The 27,930-nt window shown below is 42.6% G+C and overlaps 1 protein-coding gene across 4 annotated transcripts; it reads right to left on the bottom strand.

The window, feature by feature from the left end:
* Window positions 1-9,867: 9,867 nt before the first annotated feature.
* Window positions 9,868-27,574, bottom strand: ASB9 (ankyrin repeat and SOCS box containing 9). 4 transcript variants are annotated; one of them, XM_071748539.1, is made up of 9 exons: window positions 27,216-27,415; window positions 26,640-26,722; window positions 22,452-22,531; window positions 21,210-21,317; window positions 20,147-20,297; window positions 19,453-19,587; window positions 17,917-18,108; window positions 15,131-15,296; window positions 10,124-13,558 (listed from the first exon to the last, which is right to left on the bottom strand). In XM_071748539.1, exons 2-8 carry the CDS (start codon window positions 26,689-26,691, stop codon window positions 15,172-15,174), a joined length of 843 nt encoding a protein of 280 aa, XP_071604640.1. In that variant the 5' UTR covers window positions 26,692-26,722; window positions 27,216-27,415; the 3' UTR covers window positions 10,124-13,558; window positions 15,131-15,171. The 4 variants fall into 4 exon arrangements, with proteins under 4 accessions (XP_071604622.1, XP_071604640.1, XP_071604649.1 ...); XM_071748521.1 differs by lacking the exon at window positions 26,640-26,722 and having other exon boundaries at window positions 9,868-13,558; window positions 27,216-27,574; XM_071748530.1 differs by lacking the exon at window positions 26,640-26,722 and having other exon boundaries at window positions 13,419-13,555; window positions 27,216-27,428.
* Window positions 27,575-27,930: the final 356 nt, after the last annotated feature.

Consider the following 27,930-nt stretch of genomic DNA (forward strand, 5'->3'; position numbering starts at 1 on the left):
ATGAGAACAAGATTTGTGAGGTAGGCAAGTGGAAATGACTGTGGTAGGAGATAAAATAGAGAAAATTAAGTCAGAGAATGCCTGGAGGGAAATAAGAGCTGGAGCTTGGAGCAAGGAGGTGCCAGAGTGAGGTGGAAAACCTGTGGAGAGAAAATATGGAGATGGAGACTGAACATAGGAAAGATGCAGGAGAACAGGCAGGAGATTACTGAGGGAGGAAGAATCAGGGATGAGTTTGGTGATAGGGTAAAAGAAATATGGGCTTCAGTACATAGAATGACAGAATCATAGAACTGTCATAGCTGGAAAGAACCTTCAATATCACCAAGTCCAACCGTCAGTAAAACACCATGGTAACCACTAAATCATTTCCCAAAGAGCCACATCTACCCATTTTTTAAATCCCCCCCAATGACGGCAACTCCACCACCTCCCTGGGCAACCAGTTCCAATGCTTCACCACTCTTTTGGTGAAGAACTTTTTCCTAATATCTAATTCTGACCTTACCCTGGTGCAACTTGAACCCATTTCCTCTTGCCCTATCACTATTCAGTAGGGAGAAGAGGCCAACATCTGCCTCACTACAGCCTCCTTTCAGGTGACTGTAGAGAGCAATGAAAACTTGATGTGGCCTGAAAGACAGGCAAAACCAATAAAGTCTGCTGGGATTATTGGTTTGCATTTGACACCTGTTTTGCATTTCTCCTGTCACTAACAATCCCAGGAGGAAAGGAGAAGCAAAGAGAGGAAAAAGGAGGGGAGAAATGAGAGGAAAAAAGGGAAGAAAGAGGTGGCAGAAGAGGGCTGAGACCAGAGCTCACCTTCTCTAGCTATCAGAAAGAGCAGCTCCATCTTCAGTGTTTACTCCGTGTCCCACTGGTCCTCTGGAGCTCAGAGAAGCTGCAAGCCCTCTAAGACTCATTTCTTGTGGGAGATGGAAGCTACGTTTCCTGAAGAAAGGATGAGATCCTGGCACAGGGTGTTGTAGGCTGTCCTGAAGCTGTAGGTCTTGCTTTGCCTTTATAAACTGTTCAGTGCATATTGCTAGGCAAGATACAGAAACCTGACATTTAAAAAAGAAGCAGCCAAGCTGCTGCATGTTCTGTACATCTAGCTTGATTATCAATTTCTAACAGTTGCAAATGAAATGGATACCAGATGCATATTAAGTATTTACAGGGCTATAGAACAGAAAAAAAAAAAAAAAAAAAAAAAAAAGTTGTGGAAAAAATTAGGAATCTTTCTGTGACTCCACTCTGAACAACAGGGACTCCTTGCCGGGAAGCTGTAACAATACATTTGCTAATACTTGTGAAGAAGACAGTCACAGCAGTGACCAGCCTCAAAGAAAATCCTGGAAGAAATTAATAACCTTATCATCAGGGCATGGTTTGAATAGCCTACAATGAATGAGGCAGGGTGCCAACACGCTGAGCAGTAAGAAGAAACCACAATACTCCACACATACCTGCAGTGAAGATGTAGGGTCTGGAGGAAGAGCAGCTATCATGCAGTTAAAGACCATGACAGGATTCATGCAGGATCCATGGAAAATGAAATGAGGCTGGAATTACTCCTAGGCCTCCTATGCTAATTATAGCATTACTCCTAGGACTACCCAGCTTTTTAGGGATTCATCCCAAAGCCTTAATTCTTGTGATTATAGTGAGCTGCTATGAGTTAGTAAGAAATGCATGAGAAAGAAGAAAAAAGGAGAATAAATTGTTTCAAAGGATTTCTTTGGCTTCATGCATGTAAAAAATACTATAGACTCGAAGAATGGGAGTCATGCAACATTGGTGCTGCCTTTCCCAGTAGTATTCAGATTAAGTCCAGTAAACATCACACCACTAACATCCAAAGCTCTCATCCAGCTATGTTTTCTGGAGCTCAGTCCTCTTCTGAAAAAGACCAGATCTGGAGGTGTCAGAGTCCCAGTGCATGCCTGACTGGGTGGGTTAACCTGGGTGCTTACCACAGCCCCTCATGGAGAGGGGCAAGAGGACATCAACATGTCTGATGGCCCACAGTCCCTCCCTTCCCGTCTCCTTGGCCCATCTCTTATCTACATTGTTCCTCTGGCACACAAGATATCCCAAAAATATGCACACGTCATGCACTGCATGACATCTGAAAGAGACTCAACTGTGTGGCATATATGTGCCACACCTCTAGCCTATTAAATTTTAAACCCATAATTTTTAATGCATCACAAAAACAACCGGCTAGGCAGAGGAGAGAAATTCTATTACTATAACTCTACCAATATATTATAGAGAGAACTTCACAGAAAATAACTCAAAATCTCCTCTTGTGTGACTAAGTTCCATGGTTTTAGCTCTGTGGGAATATACTTCACAGCATCCTTTATGCCTAAGGAAAAGTGGTGCTAGTGGAAACAGTCATGACAAGTGAACTTTGCACCCAGGGCCAATAATGCCTTAGGATTTAAACACCAGTGTCCTGAACTGCAGCTGGAGATCAGGTGAAGCCAGCCCTGTCTGAAAAGTAATGCTGCTATGTTCTCACAGGGTCCATTTTTTTTGCCAAGCAACTGAGCAATTTGATTTTGCAGCAGTGGTAGCTTCAGCACTCTCCAAACGCAGCTGACTGTACTACACAGTGCTTTAATCCAAACCCCAACCTTGAAGTCAAGATATCCTGGGTAAAAATATGTGTTTTGGAGAAACAGCTGAAGCTTCTGTGCAAAGCAGAAAGGACCAGCAAAGCCTTCAGGGTTTTCCTTTACAAATGGGGCAGGGAGAACAAGGGGTGGGTGGGAGAATGCATTATATTGTCTTTATTCTTCTGTTGATGTTCTTCTTTCTCAGCAAAGATGTAGGATTAATATCTTTTTTCCTTTTTCACCAATATTTTTTGTCATAGAAGTTTTTGCTTCTTTTCTATGGAATAAGCAGGACATCTTCATGAAAGAAACCAACCAAAATGTGCTGATTCCTTTAATGACAGCTTGGTACCCTGTCCTTGCTCATTCATCTATTGAACAATTAAGCTGAAAAAAGCTTTGGACTTTTTGATAGACAAGGACTGTTAACAATATCCTCTGGTTCTTAACTGTACAGAGAACAACACTGGCAATCAGGTCATACCACTACATTTCAGATGAGTACAAAACATTTTTCTGCCTGCTTGGTGGGTGAGATTCGGGTACATACTATCTCTGCCCACTTCCTCCTCATGGGAAAGACACCAAGTCACATTGGTCTGAAGGAAGCAAAAGTATTCTCCAGTCTGGCCCCTGATGTTTGCAATGGATGGAGCAGAGATCAAAATGTGTTGTGGCACCCAGACACTGTTCAGCCTCAATAAAACCAAATCAACCATAAGCTTCTTTTCAGCAATTATAAAACACTCCCCAGATGGGAATCCTTAATTCCAGTTTTGCCATGTACAGCATTAGCATATGAATCAAATACTGCCTTTCAAGTGAAGATGTATGAAGCTAAATCCTCAGGTCATCCAGGTGTCAGAAGCACAAGGTCCCCTGTGGGCCCCGCTTGGGAAAGGCAAGGTACATGTTACACTGTGGAGTAAGAAGAATTTGGGGATTTCCTTGCAGTTAATTCCTCAGATGTGTTTGAAAAAACAGCAGGACTGCATAAAGTAGTGAACATGCTAGTAGACTAAGTCCTGGCTACCCATCAGTCCATAGGGTTTTTCATTCACGCTCTGGTCCAAACAAAATTTGTGAACTATGGCACCTGAATAGCTTTAAAGATTTGGCTGTCAAGAGAAGAAGAGAAATTGCATCAGTAATTCCTTTGAAGCATGAACAACAGTTACCAAAAATTACAGGTAGGTATTTGTCTTGGGTTAGTTCAATGGTGTTTTGGAAGGTGGGAGGATCGGGCAGCGGGATGGCACCTGTGAGACGCTGTTGGAAGCTCTCCCTGTTCCCTGCCCCCGCCTCTGCCCATGCTGAGCAGATGTGGGAAGCCTCTGGGAGTAACCTATTCAAGAAAGGGAAAATGAAACTGCAAAAATGAAAATAAAAAAGAGACCTGCAGAACAGAGGGAAGGAAGAGGTGAAAGAGCAATGGCAGAGCAAAGACACCAAGGTCAGTGAAGAAGCAGCAGAGATTCGGTGCCCGAGCAGAGATTTCCTCACATCCCATGGTGAGATGGCAGCTGTGCCCCTGCAGCCTATGGAGCAGCGCGGCGGGGCAGTCCCCGAAGGACCACGGTGGGGTAAATGTGGATTTGTAGCCCCTGAAGTGTCACAGGAGGGCAGACATGGAGCTGCAGCCTGTGTGGGATCCCAGAGAGGGTCAGATGTGTCTGTGCAGCCGTGTAGGAGCCCGTGTGAGAGGGAGGAGGTGACTGCTCCCGCAGCAGCCGTGACTCTGTGTGCAGCCCAGGCGGGAGCAGCCTGTGCCTGAGGGACTGCACCTGTGGGAGGGACTCATGTCCCAGGGGTTCCTGAAGGACTCTCCCTCCCGGGAGAGAGAGGGACCCCGCGTTGGAGCGGGGGAAGAAAGAATGTGAGGAGTCCTCCCCCTGAGGAGGAAGGAGCGGCAGAAACAGCGTGTGGGGAACTGACCCTAAACCCCCCCTGCCCCTCCCCTGTGCCCTGAGGGGGAGGCAGCAGGGAAGGGATCCGGGAACGGGGAGAAGGGAGGGGGGAAGGTACTAAAATCTGGCCATGTTTTCTTTCCTCTAGTAGATTAGATTAGACTTTTTTTTCCTTCCCATATTGAGCCTTGAACCTGTCTGTTTTTTGCCTGTTACTGCAATTGGGGAATGCAAACCTCCCTGTCCTTGTCTGGATTCCTGAGCCTTTGGGTGGATTTTCTCCTCCCTGCCCCACAGTGGGAGTGGGGGGTGAGCAAGCTTGTATTTGGTTTTCTCTTTTTTTTTTTTTTTTTTTTTTTTTTTTTTTTTTTTAGTCTGACTTTTGGACTCTTTCGAAAGTGCTTTCCAAATCCCTTAACAATGTTCACATTCATGTCTCATACTTGTGACAGTTTAAAAATACTAATGCTAATGGTCACCTTTCATGAGGTTAAGGGAAGAGAATTGCCTCTTAAGTAACTCCGAGTGCTGCAAAGAGCTGCAAGTTTTTCCCTAGTGATTTTATCTTTGGAGATTCAGCAGCTGATACTCTACAAAACTTGTTCTGCCTCTGGGCAGTCCTAATGGCGCTCAAAAGAAGTAATCCACACCAAAGCTTTGAGCTATAAAGCAGAAACCTGCAGGAAATTAGGTATGTTTTGCTGGTAGTGGAAAGAGACAAAATCCCGCAGTAACTTAACTAGATTTTTTTTTTTAAGTGATTGAAAGAGATACATAAAATGTAAGAGAATGAACTTATATTTGCCATAAGTATGAAAGGGCACTGTAGACTAACAGTAGGTTTCTGGGATAACCACAAAGTAGAATTTAATGAAATTTCTTCAAAGAAATGCAGCAATAAATACATGTAATGACACAGCAAAAGAAGCCAGGAGGCAAGGTGCTTCTATAGAGATGAGTCAGTAAGTGCATTAGTGAAGGGAAGAACAGCATCTTGGAGAGGGAATTGTTTGAAGTGATAGGAAGGAGAGCAGAAATAATTTGTACAAAATTCCAGCAAGGAATTTTTTCCCCCTCCTGGCTATATTTGAATATCTGCACTTTAATAGAAGTCTGACGACACCTAAAATGGTATTTAAAGCACTATGCTTTTACTGTCAGCCACAGTAGCTCCAAAGGTGATGTCTGATACAAAATGAAGCTGTTCATTCCAGCACTCACACACTATTACCAACAAGCACACAAACCAGAGTGCTGCTGAGGGAACAGCAGCCTCAAGATGACCATAGCTGGAGCTCAGTGTTAAAATATGCATCACTTAAAATGGGGCCCATACTAAACGCACTGAAACTCTTGATTCTTAAAACATGGCCTTTCAATCCTTAAAGAGGGCTTATAAGTAAGGTGGGGCCAAACTTTTTGCATCACCTGTAGTGTTAGCAAAAGGCGCAATGATTTGAAACTAAAATGTGATAAATTCAGAGTAGATAAAAAGACGAAATTTTCTACGATGAGGATGGGGAAACACTGGAACAGGTTGTCTGGAGAGGTGGGAGATGCCCCATTCCTGGAAACATTCAAGGTCAGGTTGGATGGGGCTCTGAGCAACCTAATCTAGGGGATGTGTCCCTGCCCATGCAAGTGGCTGGCACCCGATGATCTTTAGTGGTCCCATCCAATCCAAACCATTTCTTTACTTCTCTCTGGTGTATGGTTTCCACCCAGCCAGTTACAGCACTCCCCCTTCTCACGGGCTCAGGCTGCAAGGGTGATTTCTAGCAGAGCAAGCCCAGAGGCATGCAGGTGATAGCAAAACAGAACTCCAGTCTTCTTTCCTTTATGACGTTTTGTGGAGCCAGAAGAAGCTGATGAAGGAGCTGTATGTACATACACCAACCAGCTGAAATTTGCTGCAGTGAAGAAGCACAAAACACTCTTAAGTTTATGATGTTGTTCCTGCCCCCTGCTTTTTTTTTTTCTTGCTGATATTTGCAATATTCTAGACAGCTCCTGTAGAAGTTTCAGAGAAATGAGAGCACTATAAAGTACCTGCCTGTTCACACAAGGCAAACACACATTTTCAGTAAACCGTGTGTATGTCTATCTAAGTTACCTAGAAGGATGTGTGGAGATCTGCCATAGTAATTCACAGAATATTCTACATTTAAAAGGCCCAGCCTACATGCAGTCAATGTGGGGAAGGCCTTTATTTCAAAGTCATAAAGCTGAATCATATGCAATGCATTCATCTCCTGGGCTCTAGACTGTGGCAAGTGGTATAATCAAAACATTATAGAGAAGGCATGGAAATAAGGCACTTCTCTAAAATCAGAGTTGCTCCACAGCATGGAGCACAGATATGACAAGTCCTGGCTGTTACATGAAATGGTTTTGTGAAGTCCCATGCTGCATGATTTTTAGGAGAAGATTCCAAGGAACACTCTTACCCAAAATAAATTAGGCAAACAATTCTTGCTTAGAGCTGTTATCTAGACAGCAATAACAGCCAGCCTGTGAAATGAGGAAGCCTACAGTAGTAACTATTCCCACAGAAGGGAGAAGGGGTTCTGAAGGGTATTATACTCCAGTAAGTACGTATTCTGAATGCCAAGGCAGATTTCAGTGTCTTATCGGTTAATTATGTACAGTTCCAGTAGGCATGGAGAGTCCATTTTCTGGAACTGACATTTTTTCTGTCAGGTGTTAATGGAACCTGGGGGAAAAATACTTTAAGCAAACTGCTCTGTAAAAAACTAAGTCAACGAGTAGAGCTAAGACTAGGAGTGCTGCAGGATACCTCTAATTACCATGTCATTGACAGCCAGTGACCAAGCAAGAGCATTTGTATTCATTTTTTCTAGAGTTCTCCAGTGTTTTCTTCACAGTACCTGTGAAGAGTAAAAAAGCTAGTCTTCACTATAAAAGGAAGGTAAATATAAAGCACAGTTAATCCATCAGTTAAGAGAAACGCTAAGCATTGTATGCATACTGCATTTTGGACAATAAATGCAGAAAATCCAGGCAATAGTAGGATAATAAAAATCACAGCTTGCATGGCTTTCAGATGGAAGTGGCAATGATGGGCAATTCCCTGGACCACATGAGCCTGAGGCCCCATTCACAGCCAGCACCAGGACTCTCCTAGCTCGATTTTTATCCCCTCTTGCAAAACTCTTCAGAGGTGTGTGCCAGCAATACCATCTGCTGGCTAAATGCAGGAGGAGCAGGCAAAGGCAGCAGGACCAATAGCCCCCATGGCAGACACTCTTCTCCTCACCCTCCTGGCCCAGGAGGGCTCTGGTTCCTGGGGAAGCAGCCAGCCAGCCCCAGGGAACCACTGTGGCAGGGCAAAGGCAAAAAATCCCTGTTTCAGCCTCCCAAGCCAGAAGTTAATTCAGTCTCTCATAACCCATATCTACCTTTTGGTTCGTAAGAGTTGGGGGCTTTTAATCATCACACTGGACAGGAAAGAGATGCCTTGCCTGACCACCTTCCTTCTCAGCTGCCCGAGCACACAGGTGAGCAGACCCAAACTCCAGACTGTTTGCTGAGATCAGGAACACTCAGGTTTTCATTCCTCAAGAAAATAATATCTTACTGTGCTGTGCCCTTTGCTGGAGCTTTGCATGTAGCAGTTCCTCCTTCAATTACAGATAAGTGTGTAAAATATTTAAGATTATTTTTACGGAATAAGATAACTGAAGGGAGGGAGCATGTGTGAAACCCCTTCAGTACATGAGTATATGAGCTCAAGGAGTTTTCACTAGGTATTTCTTTAGGATTAAACTGTCTGTTTATGTGAGCCAGGAAAAGAAGTTTCTGAGGAACACTACAGGACACACACAGAAAACAGCTGGGAAACATTAGATAGCTCTGTCATTTTTCTCCCCTCTCCCCCCCCTCTCCCCCTTTCCCCTCCTCCCACCCCTGCCCCCCTTCCCTTTTTTTTCCCTCTCACGGATACTTCATTCACAGATAGAATCACAATATTTTGGTCACCCATCTTCCATCCCTGGAGTCTTTGGCTTGGAGGAGACAGAAGCCAGAGGACTATCAAGGGAATACCAAGAAGAAAGTAAAGAACAATTGTTTATTTTCTCAGATAAAAATTAGCTGGAAACTCTTGCAGAAGAATAGGGGGGGTGGGGGGGTGGGGGAATTAGCCATACACAAAATATGTGGTAGAGCTGTAGATCTCCTCTTTATAGGATACCATGGATATTGAGAGCTTACAAGGCTACTGAGACACGGAGACCCTGAAGGCACCACCTGCCCTTGTGCCCTATGCCAGCCCCTGGACTCTCCCTACTTTACCCATGGCCCAGGTTCTCCATCAGCCCCTCAGGGTCGTCAGTCCCTGCCCCAGTGATGGCCCTATTCAAATATCTGGTCTATTTTTCTTAGGTACTGAGGCACTATCAGTGAAAAACTATTAATGAATTCAAGTCAGACAGTCTTGTTGGATAAATTGGATGAGCAAGAGGCTCAGATTCACAAAAAAAAAAAAAAAAAAAAAAGGAAAAAAAAAAAAAAGGAAAAAAAAAAAAAGAGGAAAATCTATCTCCAAAGCACCAGGGAAAGCAAAGATAGAGATTGATTCTATTCCATTCTAGGAGGGAATTTGAATTTTCTTCCATCACCTCTAAAGAATATGTCCCAATAGGCCAACTGGTAGACAGTATTTTTCATGTTTTGTTCTGCTTCTGCAAGAAAAATGAGCAATTTACTTGACTTGGATTGAACTGCTTGGGGCTGGCTTTGTTTATTTTCTAGCCTTGGGAATAATAAAAGTAATTTTAGCTTGGAAGGGAGAAGCTACTTCTTAACCTTTGCTCTGTGAAGAAAGAGTTTTGGCCCTCAAAAATTGGGAACTATGAGCAAAGCTCTTCTCCTCCAGTGATCAGTAAGCAACGAGAGTAAACGGGTACTCCCAGGGCCTGAGAAGTGATTTGCCTTTTCCATGGACAAATGATTAATAGACTTAACTCCAAGGAAGTCAGGATGTGCTTGCACCTTGAACCCACTGAGCTCAGGAGTAGTAATCCCTTTGTTACCTACTCTGAACCCATGAATATGAATGCAGCTCTTATGGAAAGGGAGCTCTATAGTTCTCATTTACAAGACTTGGGAAGGCATAGGTGCTGCCTACCAGCCTATGGGAAAAGTGGTATATAAAGAGTTGGATAAAGAGTTTCTCAGCCTCAGACTTCATTCACCACTAGGGCACAAAAGGGGAACCATGTACCAGGTGCTGCACTTTTGGGGATGACTGAGGTGAAGCAAAGCAGCTCCAGGGAGCTTTGGTCCATACAGAAGTTCCCAACACAAACAGCTTCTGGTTATGGGCAATTATTTAATCAAAGGCAAAGCCAGTACTAATGTTCCTCAAATTAAGTTCATTAAAAAATGCAATTTAAATGAACAAGACAATACTATGCTTGTCTTACTCATCTTTCCAGGGTCTCTGTAAACCTTCAGGATTCAGAGTCAGTGTGCTTTCATTAGACAAAGAGCTGCTTTAATTTCTATCACTATTTTTCAGACCATAGAAAGGGAAACTCTGAGGATTTCAAAAGCCCCAGACTCGGCAGAGACTCCACAGTGTAATTTGCAAAGTGAGACATTTTACAGATTACAAACTCAATTTTACTTCACAGGCACTAAAGCCATGAATCTACACCCATGTCTCTTGAACTGGTGATGATTAATGAGTTTCAGGGCCTTTAAAAATGTGAAGGACAGTAGTTCAGAAAGTAAAGGCTTCACCTGTAGTAGATCAGAAACAAGACCTTGCTGCATGGTGACATGATCCAGGTATTGTCCAGGTGTGATACCAAGCACTTGGATAGGAATGGAATAAGGGTTACTTTCTTGAATAAGAATATAAGAATTTTAATTATTTCCTAGCAGTAGCTCACTGCTGTAATTTTAAAGAAAAGTGGGATCCCCAAGGCATCCTAGAGAGCGCTTTTGCATCAAATATCTCCTGTGTGCATGAAAGTGAGTATCCCTTGGAGCACTGAGCTGAGCAATGTATCAAGGAGTGAAAAATAATCACTTGATGTGCAAAGAAATAACTCCTGGGAATTTTTATCCAAAACCATCATGGTTCTGGCTGGGACTGCAGAACAGGCAGTCTCCATTTTACCAGATACAGTGCATGTTAAGCATGAAAAAGTGGCTTTAGAAGTGTCAAGTCCTGGACCTGTGGATATCAAGAACACAAGTCTGAGAGGACTGAATATAGCCTATGCTTGGGGGTACAAGCACTCTCTTTTTCACTATTTTGCAGCTGGTCTGTCCCATTTTGATAAGCTGGTAATGTAAAATTTATTTACTTCTTAGCCATACTAGAAGGAATTCATGTTAGTGGAGAGGCAAAAGGACATTGTCTTCATATTATCCAAAGCTGTGTATTTGATTTACTGACATTTGTGAGAAAAAATTCCATTTAAGAGAAAAAAAACAGAACCACGAATTAGCATGAAATGGGCAGAGCAGCTGTGGACCTTTGCATGCAACTGTAGCATGAAGAAACAAGTCCTGGGATGTGGATGAATTCACCAAGCTACAGCTGAAGAGCCAGAACATCTTTGCAAGTATTTGCTGCCTCATATATCTTTTGGTAAATCAGAAGAGAAATTTCTCACTTAAATGAGTTGTCTTCTTTTGTTAAGATTCTGGTTGCTTAGTGCAACAGTTTTCATAAGCAGCCCTGTACCTGACAGAAACAAAAACCTGTAAAGCAATTTGCTGTCATTGCTCTCTCACTTTCAGTTGGTTTCTTTGGGCAGAGACTTCCAGAGGTGCATCTCATGGAGAGGGAATTTCTGCCCTCCTATGTCTTTCCAGCCATTCCACTGAATGCTGGAAGTCATCTTTTGAACTTCAAGTTATACTGGGATCTCCACACACAAGCTTCCAGGAAAGAGTTCCTGCTGTCCAGGCACAAGTAAGGGCACCTTGACTGTTAGATGTACCTCTTGCTGAGAAGACAGGAGAAGCAAAGCGATAAAAATAAGTAAAAAAATCAAATAAGGAGTAACAGTAATAAAAAACAACAAAAAAAACCCCCAAAGAAACAAACAAACAAACCTACCAACACCAAAAACCCCTAATGATGTCTTCTACTTTGTAAAATCTAGGGCTCCTTTTCATTAACGCTCAAGTGAGCAGAGAAACAATTACAAGAGTCCAACTCTGCCTTAAAATGTCAGCAAAAGGCAAGATGTGCAGAGTATTCACATCTTAGTGCTATCTTTACTATAAGTCTGTTTAAGGCATTATTCTGTACACTATTTGCCTGTAGCCAGTATTGCAAACAATTAAGAGTTCAGTCTAAAAATCCATAGCATCAGACAATACATGAAATTAGTGTTACCATTTAAAAAATAAATGAAAATTTAACGAGTATAAAAATTTCTTTTTAAGCAAATACCCTATAAAATTGTGGATTTATCACCATTAAACTGCTAACAAAATAGTAACAAAGAATCTGATAAAATACATTCCTGACAATCTTTCAAGTCCTGCATTACATTTGGAATAGTTTCAACTACAGAAAAAGTTCAAAACCTCACCTCTAATGAGCTTATTCAGCTTGCCTCTTCTACGGCTTTTACAGTTTATAGCTGTATAAGTGTGGATGCATAAAGCTGCAATTAACCAGTGTTGATCATGATTTATATTAAAATAAATAAGCACACATAGTGAGGTGATACAAGCTGGGAGTACAGAATTCATCCTAAATACACTTGATCAGAGGGATTCAAGTAATCAGTGTCACACTATGAAATTTCCAGAAGAAAAGCAGTCTAGAAGCAACACTCTCATAGCCTTGCCAGACCAATTTTCTCCTGATGTTAATATTATTCCTACAAACCCATTGGCTGAGGTTACAAAGTAAGATGCTTAAAGGTAAATGATACACTAGTGCGTAAAAAATGGTTCTTCATAATCTAAAATACAATAATCTGAATCTTTCAGATGTGTCACCAAAGCAGGGTTTCTTCACACTTAAATCTTCAAAATATAAGCACTAGGTTTGTTGTCTGCTCCCTGCTGTCTCAGTGCAGATTCAGCTTAACCAAGATACTAATTTCAGAAGGATCCACCTTTCCCATCCAAAATGCCTGGTTTTATTCAGCTTATGAAGATACAAAGACAGATGTCTGTTGTCTGTCTTCCCAGCAGGAGGAGAAGAATGTAGAAGGCCATCTTAAACCATTCAGTGGATTTTTCCATGGCTCATATTGTGTGATGAATTGGGTGAGAGAAGTGAAGATTTCGTGGTGTCTCCATCACAAGGTGAATTACGGACCCAACTGTGTTCATCACTTTGACCTATTAGGGTAAAATTCAGTGTCCCACAAAACCAACAAAACTTCTCCTGCTGTGTTTGGTCAGCACACACATAATAAAAAAATAAAAATCAAACAATCACACGGGATGCTTATGACAAGCAGTCATGTTTGCCAGCTGAGGATTTCAATTGCAACTTACATCAAATTTGAGCATCCAGGCAGTGGTGGATCCAGCCTCATCAACTTCCCATACACAAAAAGGCTTGCACTACACACACTGCACACTAGTTAACACCAAAATAGGTTTATGTATTTGAAGGCTCCTGCTCTCTATACATTTGAGATAATGAGAGCTGTAAATCTTGTTGCTGGCATTACTGATATCATCACAGTTTTGCATCCAAGCCCACTCTTCCAGGAGTCTTCCCAGCAAAGTCAAGAAAAAAAGGATATCTAAATTCACTGAAGTTGGTGGCCTGTCCCTCCACAGAGGTGATGTGGCAGTAGCCCCTCAAGAGAAGGTGGGTGCCCTGCTTCTCACAGGTGGTGCAGATGCCCTGCAGTTCAGGCCTGGAGAGAGGGTAGGCTGATGGGCAGAAGAGCCAGAGCTTCAGCATCCTTGCTTCCTCATGTGTCAAGAAGCCAATATTACCAGAGCCTGGCTTGGGAGAGCCCAGAGTGGTTGTAACCATGCTTTAAGTTCTGGCAGCAGGATGTTCTTCTGGGAGGGAAAGAAAAACAACTGGTATTAAGGTTTAGCTGGAGGAAATATTTGTTCCTAGGCCCTTGGTGGAATAAGAACCACATATGTCATGTTTGTGTGAGAGAAACTGAGCTAGTAGCTCAGCAACCAAACAGAGACCACAAATCATCCATTACCTTTTTGATTTGGAATTGACTTTAATTTCAGTGTTTTCATTGTTTTATGATGACACATTAGTGGTGTTGCTATTACTGCTCCCATGGAAAATGCTATGAATGAGGTGACACCTCTCCAAGAAAAAAAAATCTCACTCTTAAGATATGTTTTCTCAGGCGAGGAAAGGGGATTGAAACTGTTGTCTTTCTGATGCATGCTGAGAAGTGTTAGGAAATATCATCTAATTCTCAGGGCAAGAAGGGGGATCACTCAGTTGCCTGCAACTGACAGCCTGTTAGCCTGTGCCCTTGAAAAACAGTATATTGAAAGGAAAAAATATGTAGTACTGAAATGTACCTCCCTCGTGTCCCAAAACATTGGGAATAAGTGATTTTATTGGATGATTAATGTTTTTCCCCACATTATTATTGCCCTGTAGGGAGCTGACATCAGCAGTGATCTACTTGATGTCAGGTCAGAAATATATGTCTCAGATGCAGTTTGTTTGTCGGTGCTCATCTATACACAGCGTGATACACTTAAAAAATAAATGTGATCTGCCAGAGAGCATTGCTTGTTTTGCAAGTAGGTTCAGTTGGGTTCCCCTTCCTGATCTGTACGCTGGTGTGGGTACCAGCCCTCACAGATGTCAGGCACATCAGGACTGCTTATAGGAGGAGTAGCTGTCATAGAATCATAGAAGGATTTAGGTGGGAAGGGACCTCTGAAGGTCATCTAGTCCAACCCCCCTGCACTAAGCAGGAACATCATCAATTAGATCAGGTTGCTCAGAGCCTTGTCAAGCTTCACCTTGAGTATCTCCAGCAATGAGGCCTCAACTACCTCTTTGGGCAACATGTTCCATACTTCCGCTACCCTCATGGTAAAAAACTTTTTCCTAACATCCAATCTAAATCTACTCTAATTTAAAGCCATAGCCCCTCGTTGCCCTTGCAAACAATCCAGCCTTCCTGTAGGCCCCTTCAGGTACTGGAAGGTCACTATTATGTCTCCCCAGAGCCTTCTTCATGCTGAACAACCCCAGCTCCCTCAGCCTGTCTTCAATAGTGTCCTTAATATACTTATGAAGTGCTTTTTTGAGCTGGGCTGGGGTGTGTTTTTTCTTCATAAGGTGTTGGCAACAAGCCCTCTGAGACTATGCCAGGATACAGTAGAATCAAGAGATCTACTGTGTTCATTTTTTAAACTTTCTAGAGGGCTCTTCAGTCATATTTTCAAGCTTCACCATGCAACCATACAGAATTATTACTTTCCAAATGATGGATTTAGTGGGGACGGTAGCTGTGAGGACTGAGTCAGTTGGTCAGTCTTGCCCTTTTTGGACCCAGGGCTTTAACAGGCACCAGCAGCAACCATAAATTAACATTGCAAATACTGACAACACTACTTGATGAGAAAAGAACCTTAACAAACCTGGCTGTGTTATTAACGGCACCATTTTGAACACAAAAGGTTTAAATGTGAAGAAGGAAATGTTTCAGCTCATCCGGGAGGAGAAGTCCAGCTATCTTTTGATGCTGCTTGTGTCCAAAGCACCTCCTGATGCACAAACGGCACAACTGCATCAAAGACAGAGGCCCTGGAGAGAGAGCCAGGGAAGAGGTTACACGTGTGGCTTTATCACCCCAAAATTGTAAAGTCAAAACAGCAGCTGAGCATCGCCACTTCCCCCACCTCCTGCAACCCACTCCAAGCAGGGGGTGTGAGGCCCCCAGGACCCTCAGCAATGGAAAATCAGATCTGCTCCCACCAAAGGACATCAGGCTGCCTGCAATTCAGTTCAAGCCTGGTCACCCTCTGTCATTGCACAGCTGCAAGCAGCATTAGCAGCATGGCCTTTTCCATTTTAAGCTGCAGTAGTGTGAAGTGGTTTGTGCTGTTTGAGAAGCAGAGATGATCAAAGCTTCCTTCAAAGTCCTTCCCCACCCCCCCAATGAGATGACAGAATCAGAGATTCATAGAACGGTTTGGGTTGGAAGGGACCTTAAGGATCATCTAGTTCCAACCCCTCACCAGACCAGGTTGCTCAAGGCTCCATCCAGCCTGGCCTTGAACACTGCCAGGGAAGGGGCAGCCACAGCTTCCTCGAGCAACCTGCTCCAGGCTGAACAACCCCAACTTCTTCACCTGTCTTCACAGGGGAGGTGCTCCAGCCCTCTGATCATTTCAGTGTCTCTCCTCTGGACACATTCCAGGAGCTCTGTGTCCTCCTTATGCTGGGGACTCCAGAAATGGACACAGTGCTCCAGGTGAGGTCTTACAAGAGCAGAGAAGAGGGGGAGAATCCCCTCCCCTGACTGTCTGTGGTTTTCTTTTGATGCAAATATGGAGCCCACAGCTTTCTGGAGATGTATTTCATATGTATGTGAGTAGTTATGTGTCTCCTGCAGCACAGGGGGAGAGGAGCTGTGTCTGGGAGTGGGACAGGAGAGCAGCAGCTCTGGTGCTGAGGGGCCATGGGGCTGTTGGACTCTGCCAAATCTCCCCATGAAACCAGAGGGCTAATGTTTACAGCACTGCTCCAGATTGTAACCATTCCCCTGGCCAGAGAAATTCTGACTGTACTCAGAGAAGGGGATGCTGCACAACATCATTAAGAAATTATTCAGTAGCACGTCTGGCATTTATCATTTCTGCTTTTGATTGCTGCATTTCACTTAGAAAAGCTCCTTATTGGCCCAGCTGTCAGCCCAGCCCGAGCAGCACTTCCCAGGCTGGTTCCACAGGGTGTCCCTGGTATGGTTTTCTTTCTCAAATCCACAGGACACACGCAGTGCCACGTGAGTTAGGAGACTGACACAGCAGGGATTATTGCTCAGAAAGATCACTGCTCTCTGCACCACAGATTAGGCTGGGAAACTAAATACCCCGTGCTCATATGTAGCACTCACAGCGCTGCTGTTTCACACTGTTATCTTCAGGTTAGTGTTTCAAGTAGGGCCTGATTAATGACTTTATTATTCCAGTATTACCGTGGTGTAAATCTTTTCGTGACAGCAATCACATCAACATGTAACTGGAGTAATAAAGCCATGGACCACACTGTCAGCAACTTCTTTAAAATAATGAAAATTATTTAGAAAAATGTGCACAATTTTCTGACCAAATGAGAGCGTCTTAAGAAGAACACGAGTACATCAGTGATTATACATGAGAGATCTTATTCTAATTTTCCCAAAGATTGGTAAGACTTCTCTCCATAATTCATTACTCATCCCCAATAAAATAAAATTGACCTGAAAACGTTTCATTTACAATATAAGTACAAAATAAGACCTCCCTTAGTGTTAAGCCTACGGTTTGATACTACGTAATATCGTCCATTTAAAAAAAGTCTAGTTTAGAAATTTACTGACATATATTTATATCCATTATATTGTTCTATGCAACTTTCCTTAATACTCACAAAAAACCTAATATAGAGTCTTCCATCTGAAAGGTACTTTTGCAACTACATAAGAGCTTGGCCAAACAATAAACAATTAAATTAATTAATTTAATTAATAAATTAACTAATTAAACAATAAAAATAGGTACAAAGAACTAGAAGTGTTTCTATATATATAGATACATATATACATATATTTTTTTTTTGGTATTACATACAGTAAAAATTTTCTGGTTGCAATTTTGTTCTTATGCTTAGACCAATATCTAGCACACATCTGACCCTCAAAATACTGTCAAACAAAAATCACCAAAACTGCTGTTTACCAGCTAGCCTCAACCCCCACCAAATAGGATTTTCTGCCTGTGCTTGTTGGCATATTCCAGATAACACTCTTGGGTCTACTCCTGTCTCACATGCAAGGGAATGGAGAGACTCCTACTTACTTCACTGCTTTTAGTTAATCAGGAAAAAAACTACAATTAATTTCTAAGGAGCATTTTGCTTTTTCTTTTTTTGATTCAAAACTCTATTTTGCATTGTATTGCAAGCTCCATACAATTGCTCCCTGATGCAGAAGGTTCACAACCCAGAGGTCAAAAGATGGGTTATTGCTGTTATCATTCCTACAGTTAATGTACCACTATATTCTGATGCTAAAGGACATATTTAGTGTCATCATCTGAGTTATCTTCAGTGATGTAGTGCTGGTAGCATAGCACTAGCTAAGGAATAGCATAATCTTTCTCAGCAATGTGTTTTTTCTCTAACAAGTCCCACATGAAAGAATAAAACAGGTGTTAAGGGCCACCTTCTTTCTGCAGGAAGAGTTGTCCCACAGGGCTGCTGTGTGGGACCAGCTCCATTGGCCTCTTCCCTTCAGCGTTCTTCACCCAAATATCTGCTCCAAAGTCAATCAGCAGCATCACCAGCTCCTCGCTGCACTTCCTGGCAGCTGAGTGCAGAGGGGAATCCAGGCCTTTGCCACTGTTCGCATTTGCTCCTAAACAGAAAGAAATGCCAAAAAAAAAAAAAAAAAAAAAAAAAAAAAAAAGACAAAGAATAATGACAACACAGTCCATCTCCTATTTCCATCTCCTGCTCTAGCTGCTTTTTTTCCCCACTAATTCATAAATTCTGTAGCATCCCCCCAGGAGTGGATTTCCTCATGTTCAGGCTTGGTACCACAGTTTTCACATGCGTAGCTTGCACTGGTTGGGAAGCAGTGAGGTTACCACCAAGAAAAATATCCCAGAGGAATGGTGCATGAGGACTGACTTCATCCAGTCCAGCCCTTGTCTATGTTGTAGTGGGACAAAGTTGTAGTGCCACCTACGGCCCACCCTTGCTCCCCATCTCAATACTCCTTCCCTTAAAATACATGTAGGGTTTCAGCCTCTTTTAAACTGGAGTCTTAAACTGGCAATGTTTTCAGATGCCAAATAATTTATTGGGGAAAATATGTGAGGGTGGAAAAGTTCTGGAGGTACTTGGTAGAGGAGGCTATAAGCACCCTGAAGATTGTTCCCTCCTCCATTATGCTGGGCTAATGGCCCTTAAAATACAAGAATGGTGAGCTGCAGAACCAATTTAAAACTACTTGTGTTGTTTTTATAATACACATTCTCCTACAAAGAAGGTAGCAAACAACAAAGTGTCAGAAACCAGAAAATAATACCCAAACATTTAAAATGTAGGTTGTAAATTGTATTTGATTTCCTTCAAAAAAGATCACTGTGTTAAATTTTTGTAGCAGCTATGTTGCCACTTTAGGTTATATGGCCCCTTTGGTTACAAGGGATGACCTACCATAGGTAACAAAAAATGGTCTTTTATTATCCAAGTGCTTAAACCTATAGCTAGGTTTGATGCAAAGAATACAGAGCTGAGCATTTTTCTGTGTCTGGAAATGCTTCAAACTTTTTATGAACTCAATAGGAATTAAAACACGCTTGCAAAAAACATGTAAAATGATTGAGTTAATTATTTTGGATAAAGAGGGAAGAAAAGAAAAAGAAAAAAAAAGAAAAAAAAAGAAAATTCTTCCTGTCCATTTCAGATAACTGCAGCACCACACAGACACTGGAAATTATGTTCTAGGAACCACCAGCCATGTGAAATCTAGGATCATTTTGTTGGGATCCCATTTTGTTGGGAGCTGTAAAGCTGAGCTCCTGGGTCACGAAAACCTGTGTTGCCCTACTACACCATTTAACTCAGGACTGCAATTAAGAGCAAAACATCTCAGATGTTTTTAGCTCCTCTAAATCTCTGATGCAAAGAGAATCTACCCAAAGGTAAATGTTACAGGATATGAGAGTTTATCATCCCTCATTTTTCTTTTTACCTGACTCAAGCAGCTTCTTGGCACAGTTCACTTGCTGATTCTCACAAGCTACATAAAGTGGAGTACCCAGATGTTTGATGTTGTGATCTATATTTACCCCATGGGATGCAAGGGTTTCAACACATTGCACATGACCTTAAAAGGGAAAAGGAAAAGTCAACTCAAAAAATCAGGCATTTTTTCAGCAGTCGGAATTATCTATTGCAGTGCTGCCATTTGGCAAAAATTCAATGTTTTGTCAAGAGATGGTAGAGCAAAATTTTTTATCCACACCAGTCTTTCCAACCTAGAAAACAGAAACTACAAAGCCACTGTCAGGTCAGGAAGCAGTCCAAAGCCCTCACATTTTATCTGACTCATTTCAGAAGTCCACCAGAGATGAGATGAATCAGGTGTTTCTCTTTGGCTTTGGAAGATAGCCAGATGACTCCCTCAGATGTCCACATTGTTAGCAGCTGATTTGGACAACACGTCCCCCTGCAGGTGTCACCAGAGGAATTCAGAGGCCCTGAGAGCCCAGAGAAGCTGCCCTCAGGGAGCACCAGTGGTGGAAGGAACTGCACCACTCATGATGAGACCAACTAGGAAGGTATTTCACATGACCCAATGAAGAAAGTTACCTTCTGTATCTCTCTTTTCCACTTCAACAGGTTTTTCACAATATGGAAAGGAGTTACAATGCCCATGGAGTTACCTCTTTTAGCAGCTTCATGGATGGGGGATGCCAGGTCACAGGGTGGGTGCAGGCTGGCTCCATGCTGAAGCAATAAATTCAAGCAAGCCACACTGCCACTGACACAAGCACAGAACAATGGTGTGTGCCAGTCCACAGTAACTCCATTCACCTGGGGAAAAATAACACAATGAGGCTTTTTTGGTGTTTTCTCCGTATTTCAAAACAGATTCAAAATTATCCCAGTTTCTCAACAGAAATTAGGGCTCTCAACAGAAATGTAGGTTCTCAATACTTTTTATTTAATTCCTTATAAAAACTTCTTGATTCTGAAGATTATAGCTTTTTATTAAAAAGATCATAAAAGAGTGTCTTTTGAGAAATTGCCCCCAGGGCTCTCCTCCCACAAAAGAATGTTTCACCAGTGCTGTCAGGGTGTCTTGAGAGTTACCAAGTGAAGTGTGTACTTATTTCTCCATTATCTGAAACACACCTGCTTATAGCCCTTTCCTGCAATGGCCCATTTTTAGCTGCAAGCCCTTCCCTTATTTTTTTTCAAGTTTAAACTGAAGTCTACTATATGTAAAATGACTTAATTCTCTTATTCACTATAACTTCATCATTAGCTTGAAAAGTAAAGGCCATGAGACATATTTATTTCATCACTTTATTTGCCCGTTGTTCTAATTTTCTCCCAATTTTATTATCGGCTGATCCTGACAGCCCTGCAGCTCTGCTCAGTACTCTGCATATTAACATCAATGAGGTTAGTGTGTGCAGAAAATAAATATACCCTTAAAGGCTGCAGGATTATCAACTCTGTGAAAGAGGAACTTCCTCTTCTTCTTTCAGTAAATGATGAGAACATTGCACCTCCATCCGAAGAGCAGTAATAGCTATTGTTCATAACTGTGCTTTTTTGATTGCTTTATTAAGAAGTGCATTTTATAACATTTGTACCTTAAACAGGGCTAAGAACAGCATGTAAATAACAGTGACATGCTGACACGGAATAGTACCTCACCTAGCATTAAAATGCAGCAAACTAGCACTAGAGACAACACTCTGTCTGTCATGCACCCACCTGAGCTCCATGTTTTAGCAGGACACTGGTACAAGCAGCATGACCACCCAGGCAGGCTTCATGGAGAGGGGACACCTGGTCTGCTGTAACAAGATTAACATCACTCCCCTGGTGAAATGATGGAAAATATCATTACAACCAGCTTCTGCCCTCCCCTACCCCCCTCCTCAAACCAAACAAAAAACCTTCATTCTAGCTTTTCAGTGTTATGTAATCAGACCTTCCTCAACTTCCTGGAGTTACTCATCTCAGCAGGTAAGCAGATAAAGAGGATGTGTGCTTCAGCTGGAATGGATTCTGACACAGGATGCCAGAGGCCATGCCTTCTATATGCTTCTAATCAGTGCAGAAAGCTCTAGGCTGTGTACTGTCCAGTGGGGCAATACAAACTTTTAGAAGCTCAGTATGATTTTATTTCTACTACACCACGAATAGAAATTTTAAAAAACCACAAAAAACAAACACTCCCAAGCAAAACCTGCTGCTTTTTTACATCACTGATCAATCCTTATGACCTCCTTCCAGCTGAGTCTGTGTTTGTTTGACTGGATCAAATCCTGAAGTGTTTATGAGTTTTTTTCTTACTTTGAGCACTGAGGCACACTCTGGAGGAAAGACAGACCCTGCACCAGAAACCTTTGGTTTGATTCTACAGGATCTTTTTTTATAACAATCTTGGTGCTCCAGTAGGTTAAGCTGGATGAGTCCAGTACCCTTTGCTGTTCTATCAACTCCTCCACAGGCTAAATCCAGGAATGTCAGAGAAATGGAGCAGTGAGGTTCAGAAATCCCTAAACCCTAGCTGTGTCCTTCTGCAGCTGGAGCAGGGACCTTCAGGCACATCAGAAACAGATGTGCTAGGGCTGAACTGAAGCCTTAAACAGACCAATGCCTGGATCCAGACCTGTCCCCCATCCCAGGGCATGAAAATGCTGCTTCCAGGCACAGGAGATGCAGAGGGAAGACCTCAGCCACCCATAGGGCCAAGCAACTGGCTCTCATAGCCTGCACCAGAATTAAAAGTGTGACCCAGTATATTTTGATACATCAGCAGCTTAGTGCACAGAACTGGAGCTGGGCAAGGAACCATTTGTAGCAAAAAAATTGATCTCTTACACCTCGATTTCACTGCATTCTGGTCAACATGATTTTCTCACCCCAGAGGCCTCACAGTAAATCACAGTCTGAACTCAGCCACTGAGCAAACCCAGCAGAGATCCCATCAACCCAGCAGAAGGGTACCTGCTTGATGAGTTGCTTCAAAGTAAGCAGGCGCCCATGGACGGAGGCATCATGTAAAGGAGACCAGTCTGAAACAAAGTCTGTATAAAAAGAAAGACAGGGAAGAGGCTAAGAGCTCCGTGGACTCTTTTATTAGTGTTTTTTTACTTCAACTATGTGAGCCCAGTAAATGTCTCTAACTTCTTACATAAGCTGCCAGACTATCTATGGAGCAGCTATCAGGAGGGAGTGAGCCAAGAGGATGACTTTGGATATGTTTTTAACTCACCTCATGTTGGTGCTGAGCAGCTGTGCTCCCCTTCAGGAGATGAGACAGGGATTTGCAGAACACCACCTTGCTCTGACTGAGCTCGTTCCTCTTTGAATTATTTCCACACTTTTGCTTTCCCAGCCTTGTTACACTTTACCAATTAACTCAAAAGGGCTACATTTTGAAAAGGGTATGGCTGCTCAATCATTTAATCCTGCTCAGAACTGGCCAAGAGTCACCAATACCAAACAAGAGAAGGTACCAAAGTACAAGGAGATCAGTTGTGTTACCTGCTGGTTTGCCTTTCAGTGTTCAGTGTTTGGTGTTGGCCTGTGCAACAGTGCACTTTAAGTAATATTTGTATTTTCTGTGCTGTTCAAACCACAAAATGGGGTGAAGCACATACATATCATACAAATATTAATATTAATTATTAATATATAGTTAATTATTAATTCATTAAAGTAATTAATAGAAAGGGATCTTCACTATTACAGATTTTATGGCTCTGAGACACCTGACAACAATAATCCCTCTGAGAGACATTTACTTCCTACAGCATTCATTTCCTCAAAATCCAGTGTCTGGTTGATGTCAATGGCCCAGTTTCCCCCAGGGAAGGAAGAGAAGCATTTCATAGTACCAAACAGAACCACAGAATGGTTGCCCTCAGAGGGGTTGCCAGGGACCTCTGAGGATCATCTTGTCATCCACCACCACCTCCTCTCTCAGTATTTGTGGATGAACTCCATTGGGGCCATGGATTTGTGTGTATTCAGTTTATCCAGGCAATCTCTAACTCAGTCCTCACCAAGAAGTTGGAAATCATCCTCCTCCCAGTTTTGCTCCTGTATTTCCAGAGTCTGGGTTCCTTAGGGCTGGTCTTAGTTGTAAAGACTGAGGCAAAGAAGGCATTCAACAATTCTTCCATCTCTGCATCATCTGATACATCTCCTACTTCATTTAACAGGTAGACCCATATTTACCCCATTCTTTTTTTTGCTGTTACTACACTTAAAGAAGCCCTTCTAGTTTTCTTTAACTTCTTTAGCCAGGTTTAGTTCAAGGAGAGCCTTGGCCTTCCTTGTTCCATCTCTACAAACTCTAACAGTGTCTCTAGAATCCTCCCAACTGAGTAGACCCTTTTTCAACTTAGTGTGAACTACCTTTTTCCACTTAAGTTTTTCCAGGAGCTCCTTGCATATCCACACAGGTCTCCTGCCTTGTCTACTTGAGCATAGGAAAGAGTCTCTTTCCTTCACTGTCACCAGGGAGAAAGTTTGGTGCCTTCTCCAGCTTGTGACTTATATTTGTAACAGCTGTGGATTTGTCTTCATCTTCAGATCGTAAGTTTGTTGTCAGGGATCTGGGAAGGTGTTAGATGATCTATTAACAATGGTCTACAGAATAGGTGTTTGGTGTAAACTTTGAAACCTGTCATCAATTCCTGCTGCTGCCTGTGACTCTGAGACACTGAGAGAGATGGTGCAGACTTAGTAGACAAACCTGCACTGACAAGTGAGCAAGGAGGATAATTCAGCATTGAGCTTTAAGCAGGCGAAGATGTGAAGGAAAATAAGACACTGGCACAGGTTGCCCAGGAAAATTGTGGCTGTCCCATCCTGGCAGTGTTCAAGGCCAGGTTGGATGGGGCCTTAAGCAATATGGTCTAGCAGGAGGTGTCCCTGCCTGTGGCAGGGGTGTTGGAACTATGTGACTCTTTAGGGTCCTTTCCAATCCAAACCATTCTGTGATTCTACGATTTGGTCTCAAAGACAGAAATGGTCCCGATCTCTTTTATTCAGCAGTACAGAACTAGCTAACAAGATGAGACTCCAAGAGTCAAATGATCTTTTCCAATCTTATATTACTTATGTTATGAAGGTCAAAGGGAAAAAAAAATGATAAACTGAGAAGTAACTCAGACACAGGCACAGAAAGATTCGTCAACTCTGATTCATATTTGAGAGAAGCCTCAGAATTGGAAGCCCAAAATTTTAACCCCTCTACAGCTTTATGGGCTGTACTGATTGTATGAAATAAACAGAGGAATGACCTCAGGAAATCTGGGTAATGTACATGAATTTGTTTTAAAGAAGGCTTTTATTATTATTCTTTTTTATTATCATCTTTTGAGCTCTGCTTGCCTCCTGCTGTGTTCCATGGCCATATCCTACAGAAGACACAAAGTTCCATTGAGGTCATAAACATCCTTTAGCTTTAGCAAATGGACAGCCATTTCCAGAAACTGTGGTTCTGGTCTCATAAACGATAGCCAAATGAAGCTACAGTTATTAAAGGACAATGTTATTCTTTGACTAAAATAGCTTTGCCTTAAGTGATGTGTGTCAGCTGATGCTTATCTGACCATGTTGTTCTTGCTGATCCTGTCTGTGTTATCATTGGTTGTGTTTCCATACACAAAAGCTCTGAAAAAAGCTTTAGATTTTCCCATTTAGAAACTGTCATTGTCCAATATGCACGAGTTGCAAGGGAAGAATGTCTACAGCAATTCTAAAAATCTAGACCGAGGAACAAGTTTTGTTAGCTGCAGCTTGATCTTTTTTTGGCCACACAAATACAGGTGGGGCTTTGTGCAAACTACCAAGTTGCTATATCAATGTGTCAGCATTCTGGGGAAAAAAAGGGAGGTGCCCCATCATGCTGTCACATCCATGTGCAGATTCCATCCATCTCAATGCTTCTTTGAGAAAAAGCAGTTTCTACTGAAATTCAAAAAAGAGACAGACCAGACCATAGTCATCTATGGACTGGCCATTAGCCTTATACACTTCCAGAGAGGAGGAGGCATCCACAGCTCCTATAGTTGACCTTCTCCAGTGCCTCACCACTCTCACAGTAAAAAATCTTAATAATGTCTAACCTAAATCTCCCCTCTTTCAATTTAAAGCCATCACCCCTTTTCCTATCACTACATGCCCTTGTAAAAAGTCCTCCCCAGCTTTCCTGTAGCCCTTTCAGTTACTGGAAGGCTGCTATATGGTCTCCTTGAAGCTTTCTCTTCTCCAACAACCTCAACTTTCTCTGCCTGTCCTCATAGGAGAGGTGTACCAGCCCTCTGATTATTTTTGTGGAAAATGTTCAGTATTTATACTGTACACAAGCCTTTAATTTAAGCTTAAGCTAATGCCAGTGTTAACTGCCCATTTACTTTTAAAATCCTGAAACAGTGTTTTTTGGGAAAGTCCTCAGAAGACTTTACCTACTAGAGGTTCCTGTGAAGGAGCAAAGCTGTTTGTAGAAGGGTGGCACAGCTATGTTCACTGCATGTACCATCACAGCAACAAGGACTTCTGCTTGCCAAAAGTATGCAAAACTGCTCTCTCACAGAGAAACAAGGCCATTCATCCAAATTTGAAATATACTCACACCTTAGTCCATGGACAAACCTAGTCTGGCCTGCAGACCTTCAGCATCTAGACATCCAAAATCTGCTGGCTTTCACCTAGGTCCCCTTTCTGAAAATCACAGCCAGCCCAGAGGTTACGTTAAATCTTTGGTCATTCTTGATTACACTACCACCACTTGGGCACTGGCAGGGTGGTATATACAGAGGAAACCTTATAGCAATGGCCACACAAACCCTGACTGCTCCCTGTGGACAACAGAGCATTCATTGGACCTTTCTAGAAGAGCACTCATTTTTGTGATGATGTCTGAAAGCATCTTTTTCCAGCCCATGACCACGTGGAGGGTGTTGAACACTCCAGGCTTGTCTCCGGACTGGTTTCCTTCCACATAGTCCAGCTTGCAAAGGGCACTGAAATCTTTTTTGCAGAGGTGTGCTCTTGCATACATATTTACATCAGTATATGCCTATGGCATTATATACAATAGTATTTTTCATGTACCGAGGCTTTCCTCTAAAGTTTGTGATGTCTGTAGCCTGAGCCAAATACATTCCTGTTGTAACTCGCCAGAAGCACTTATTGACTCTGCTAGGGAGCAGGCAGACAAAAGAAAAATCATCTGAATTCTGATTTTTAAAGGACCAAATGATCTGTGTCAAAAAAAAAAAAAAAAAAAAAAAAAAAGGAGAAAGGAAATAAAGAAAGGAGGAGAAAGAGAAGAAAAAGAAAGAAAAAGAAAAAGAGGAACTGAGACAGTGCTGAGCTTCCAGCTGGCACTGATCTAAGTAAAACATGGCACATTGCACCTTTTTTTTTTCAGCATGCTATGGTTCAAGTACTGCATTTGTTTTCACTTGTAGAAACTGTACAGAATCAGACCTTTGTTTCTGTGATACATCAAAAAAAAAACAAACCCAAAAAAAACCTCCAACCAAATAATCAGTTTCACATTGGAGCACCTTATTAAAATCCTTTCTGAAGTGCATGAGCATGGAGATGTGTTGTAGGACTGACTGCAGACTTGCCCTGGAAGGAGAACACCAGGAGAATCACAGTATCATAGCTTGACACTGTCTTCTCCACTGCTCCTTCACCACTATTGGCAGAGGTGAAAGCTGGTGGCAAGGCAGGAGTGTTACTTACCTCCCATCAGCGGGTTTGATAGAGAAGATGCAGATGCCTGAACTCCAGTTCCTTGCAATTTGTTGGCGCTTTGATTTGTTCCCTCCTCATCCATCTCTGTCTGTCTGTCTGCCCTGTCTGTCCAATTTCTGGTTTGTTTTTTTTTCACTTTGCGGTCGGTCTCGAGAGTTCAAATTCCATCGTCCCCAGTGAGCCCCCGGCAGTGGGAGTGATCTGCTCAGCAGACTTTGCACACAGGAGTCGAACAGATCTTGCAGCAGGCTGGGACGTGGTGCCAGCAGCACTTTGTGGAGAAACTCGAGTACCTGGGTTGGGATTTAACGAAGCAGCTCCCTTAGCTGTCCTGGGAGGCAGCCAGCGACCCGGCGAAGCCAGAGATGTGCCTGATGTCACATCCTCTCCAACAGAGCACCCAATCGGGGCGCCTGCCGTCCGTTTTTATCAGGAAGGAAATTCTCAGTTTGCCAAAAAAGCAAGACAGAAAGAGCCAGTTTGACTAGTTGAGCAAACTCTGCCTGCAGGGGATTTGCAAAGAAAACCCACAGAGGTACGAGGGCGCGCGAGCGGATCCGCACCACTCCCAAGCAAGTTGTTTGTGGGCAACTTTGCTGTGTGACTCCCTGGACACTGTACACTGCAAAACCACCCTTCTTATCTTCCAAGCCCATGATGACATGCAAGAAAGGGAGTGCTGAATGCCTGCTGTGCAGCAGTG

Source organism: Heliangelus exortis, chromosome 1, assembly GCF_036169615.1.
Source record: "Heliangelus exortis chromosome 1, bHelExo1.hap1, whole genome shotgun sequence".
Lineage (NCBI taxonomy): Eukaryota > Metazoa > Chordata > Aves > Apodiformes > Trochilidae > Heliangelus > Heliangelus exortis.

Coding starts and splice junctions, on each gene's coding strand:
- ASB9 (XM_071748521.1), bottom strand. CDS start 27,309: ATGGATGAGGAGGGAACAAATCAAAGCGCCAACAAATTGCAAGGAACT. Junction 18,109..19,452: donor CAAGAAGCTGCTTGAGTCAG/GTAAAAAGAAAA, acceptor CTTTCTGTTTAG/GAGCAAATGCGAACAGTGGC. Junction 15,297..17,916: donor ACTCTTCCTGCAGAAAGAAG/GTGGCCCTTAAC, acceptor CTCTCTCTCCAG/GGCCTCTGTCTTTGATGCAG.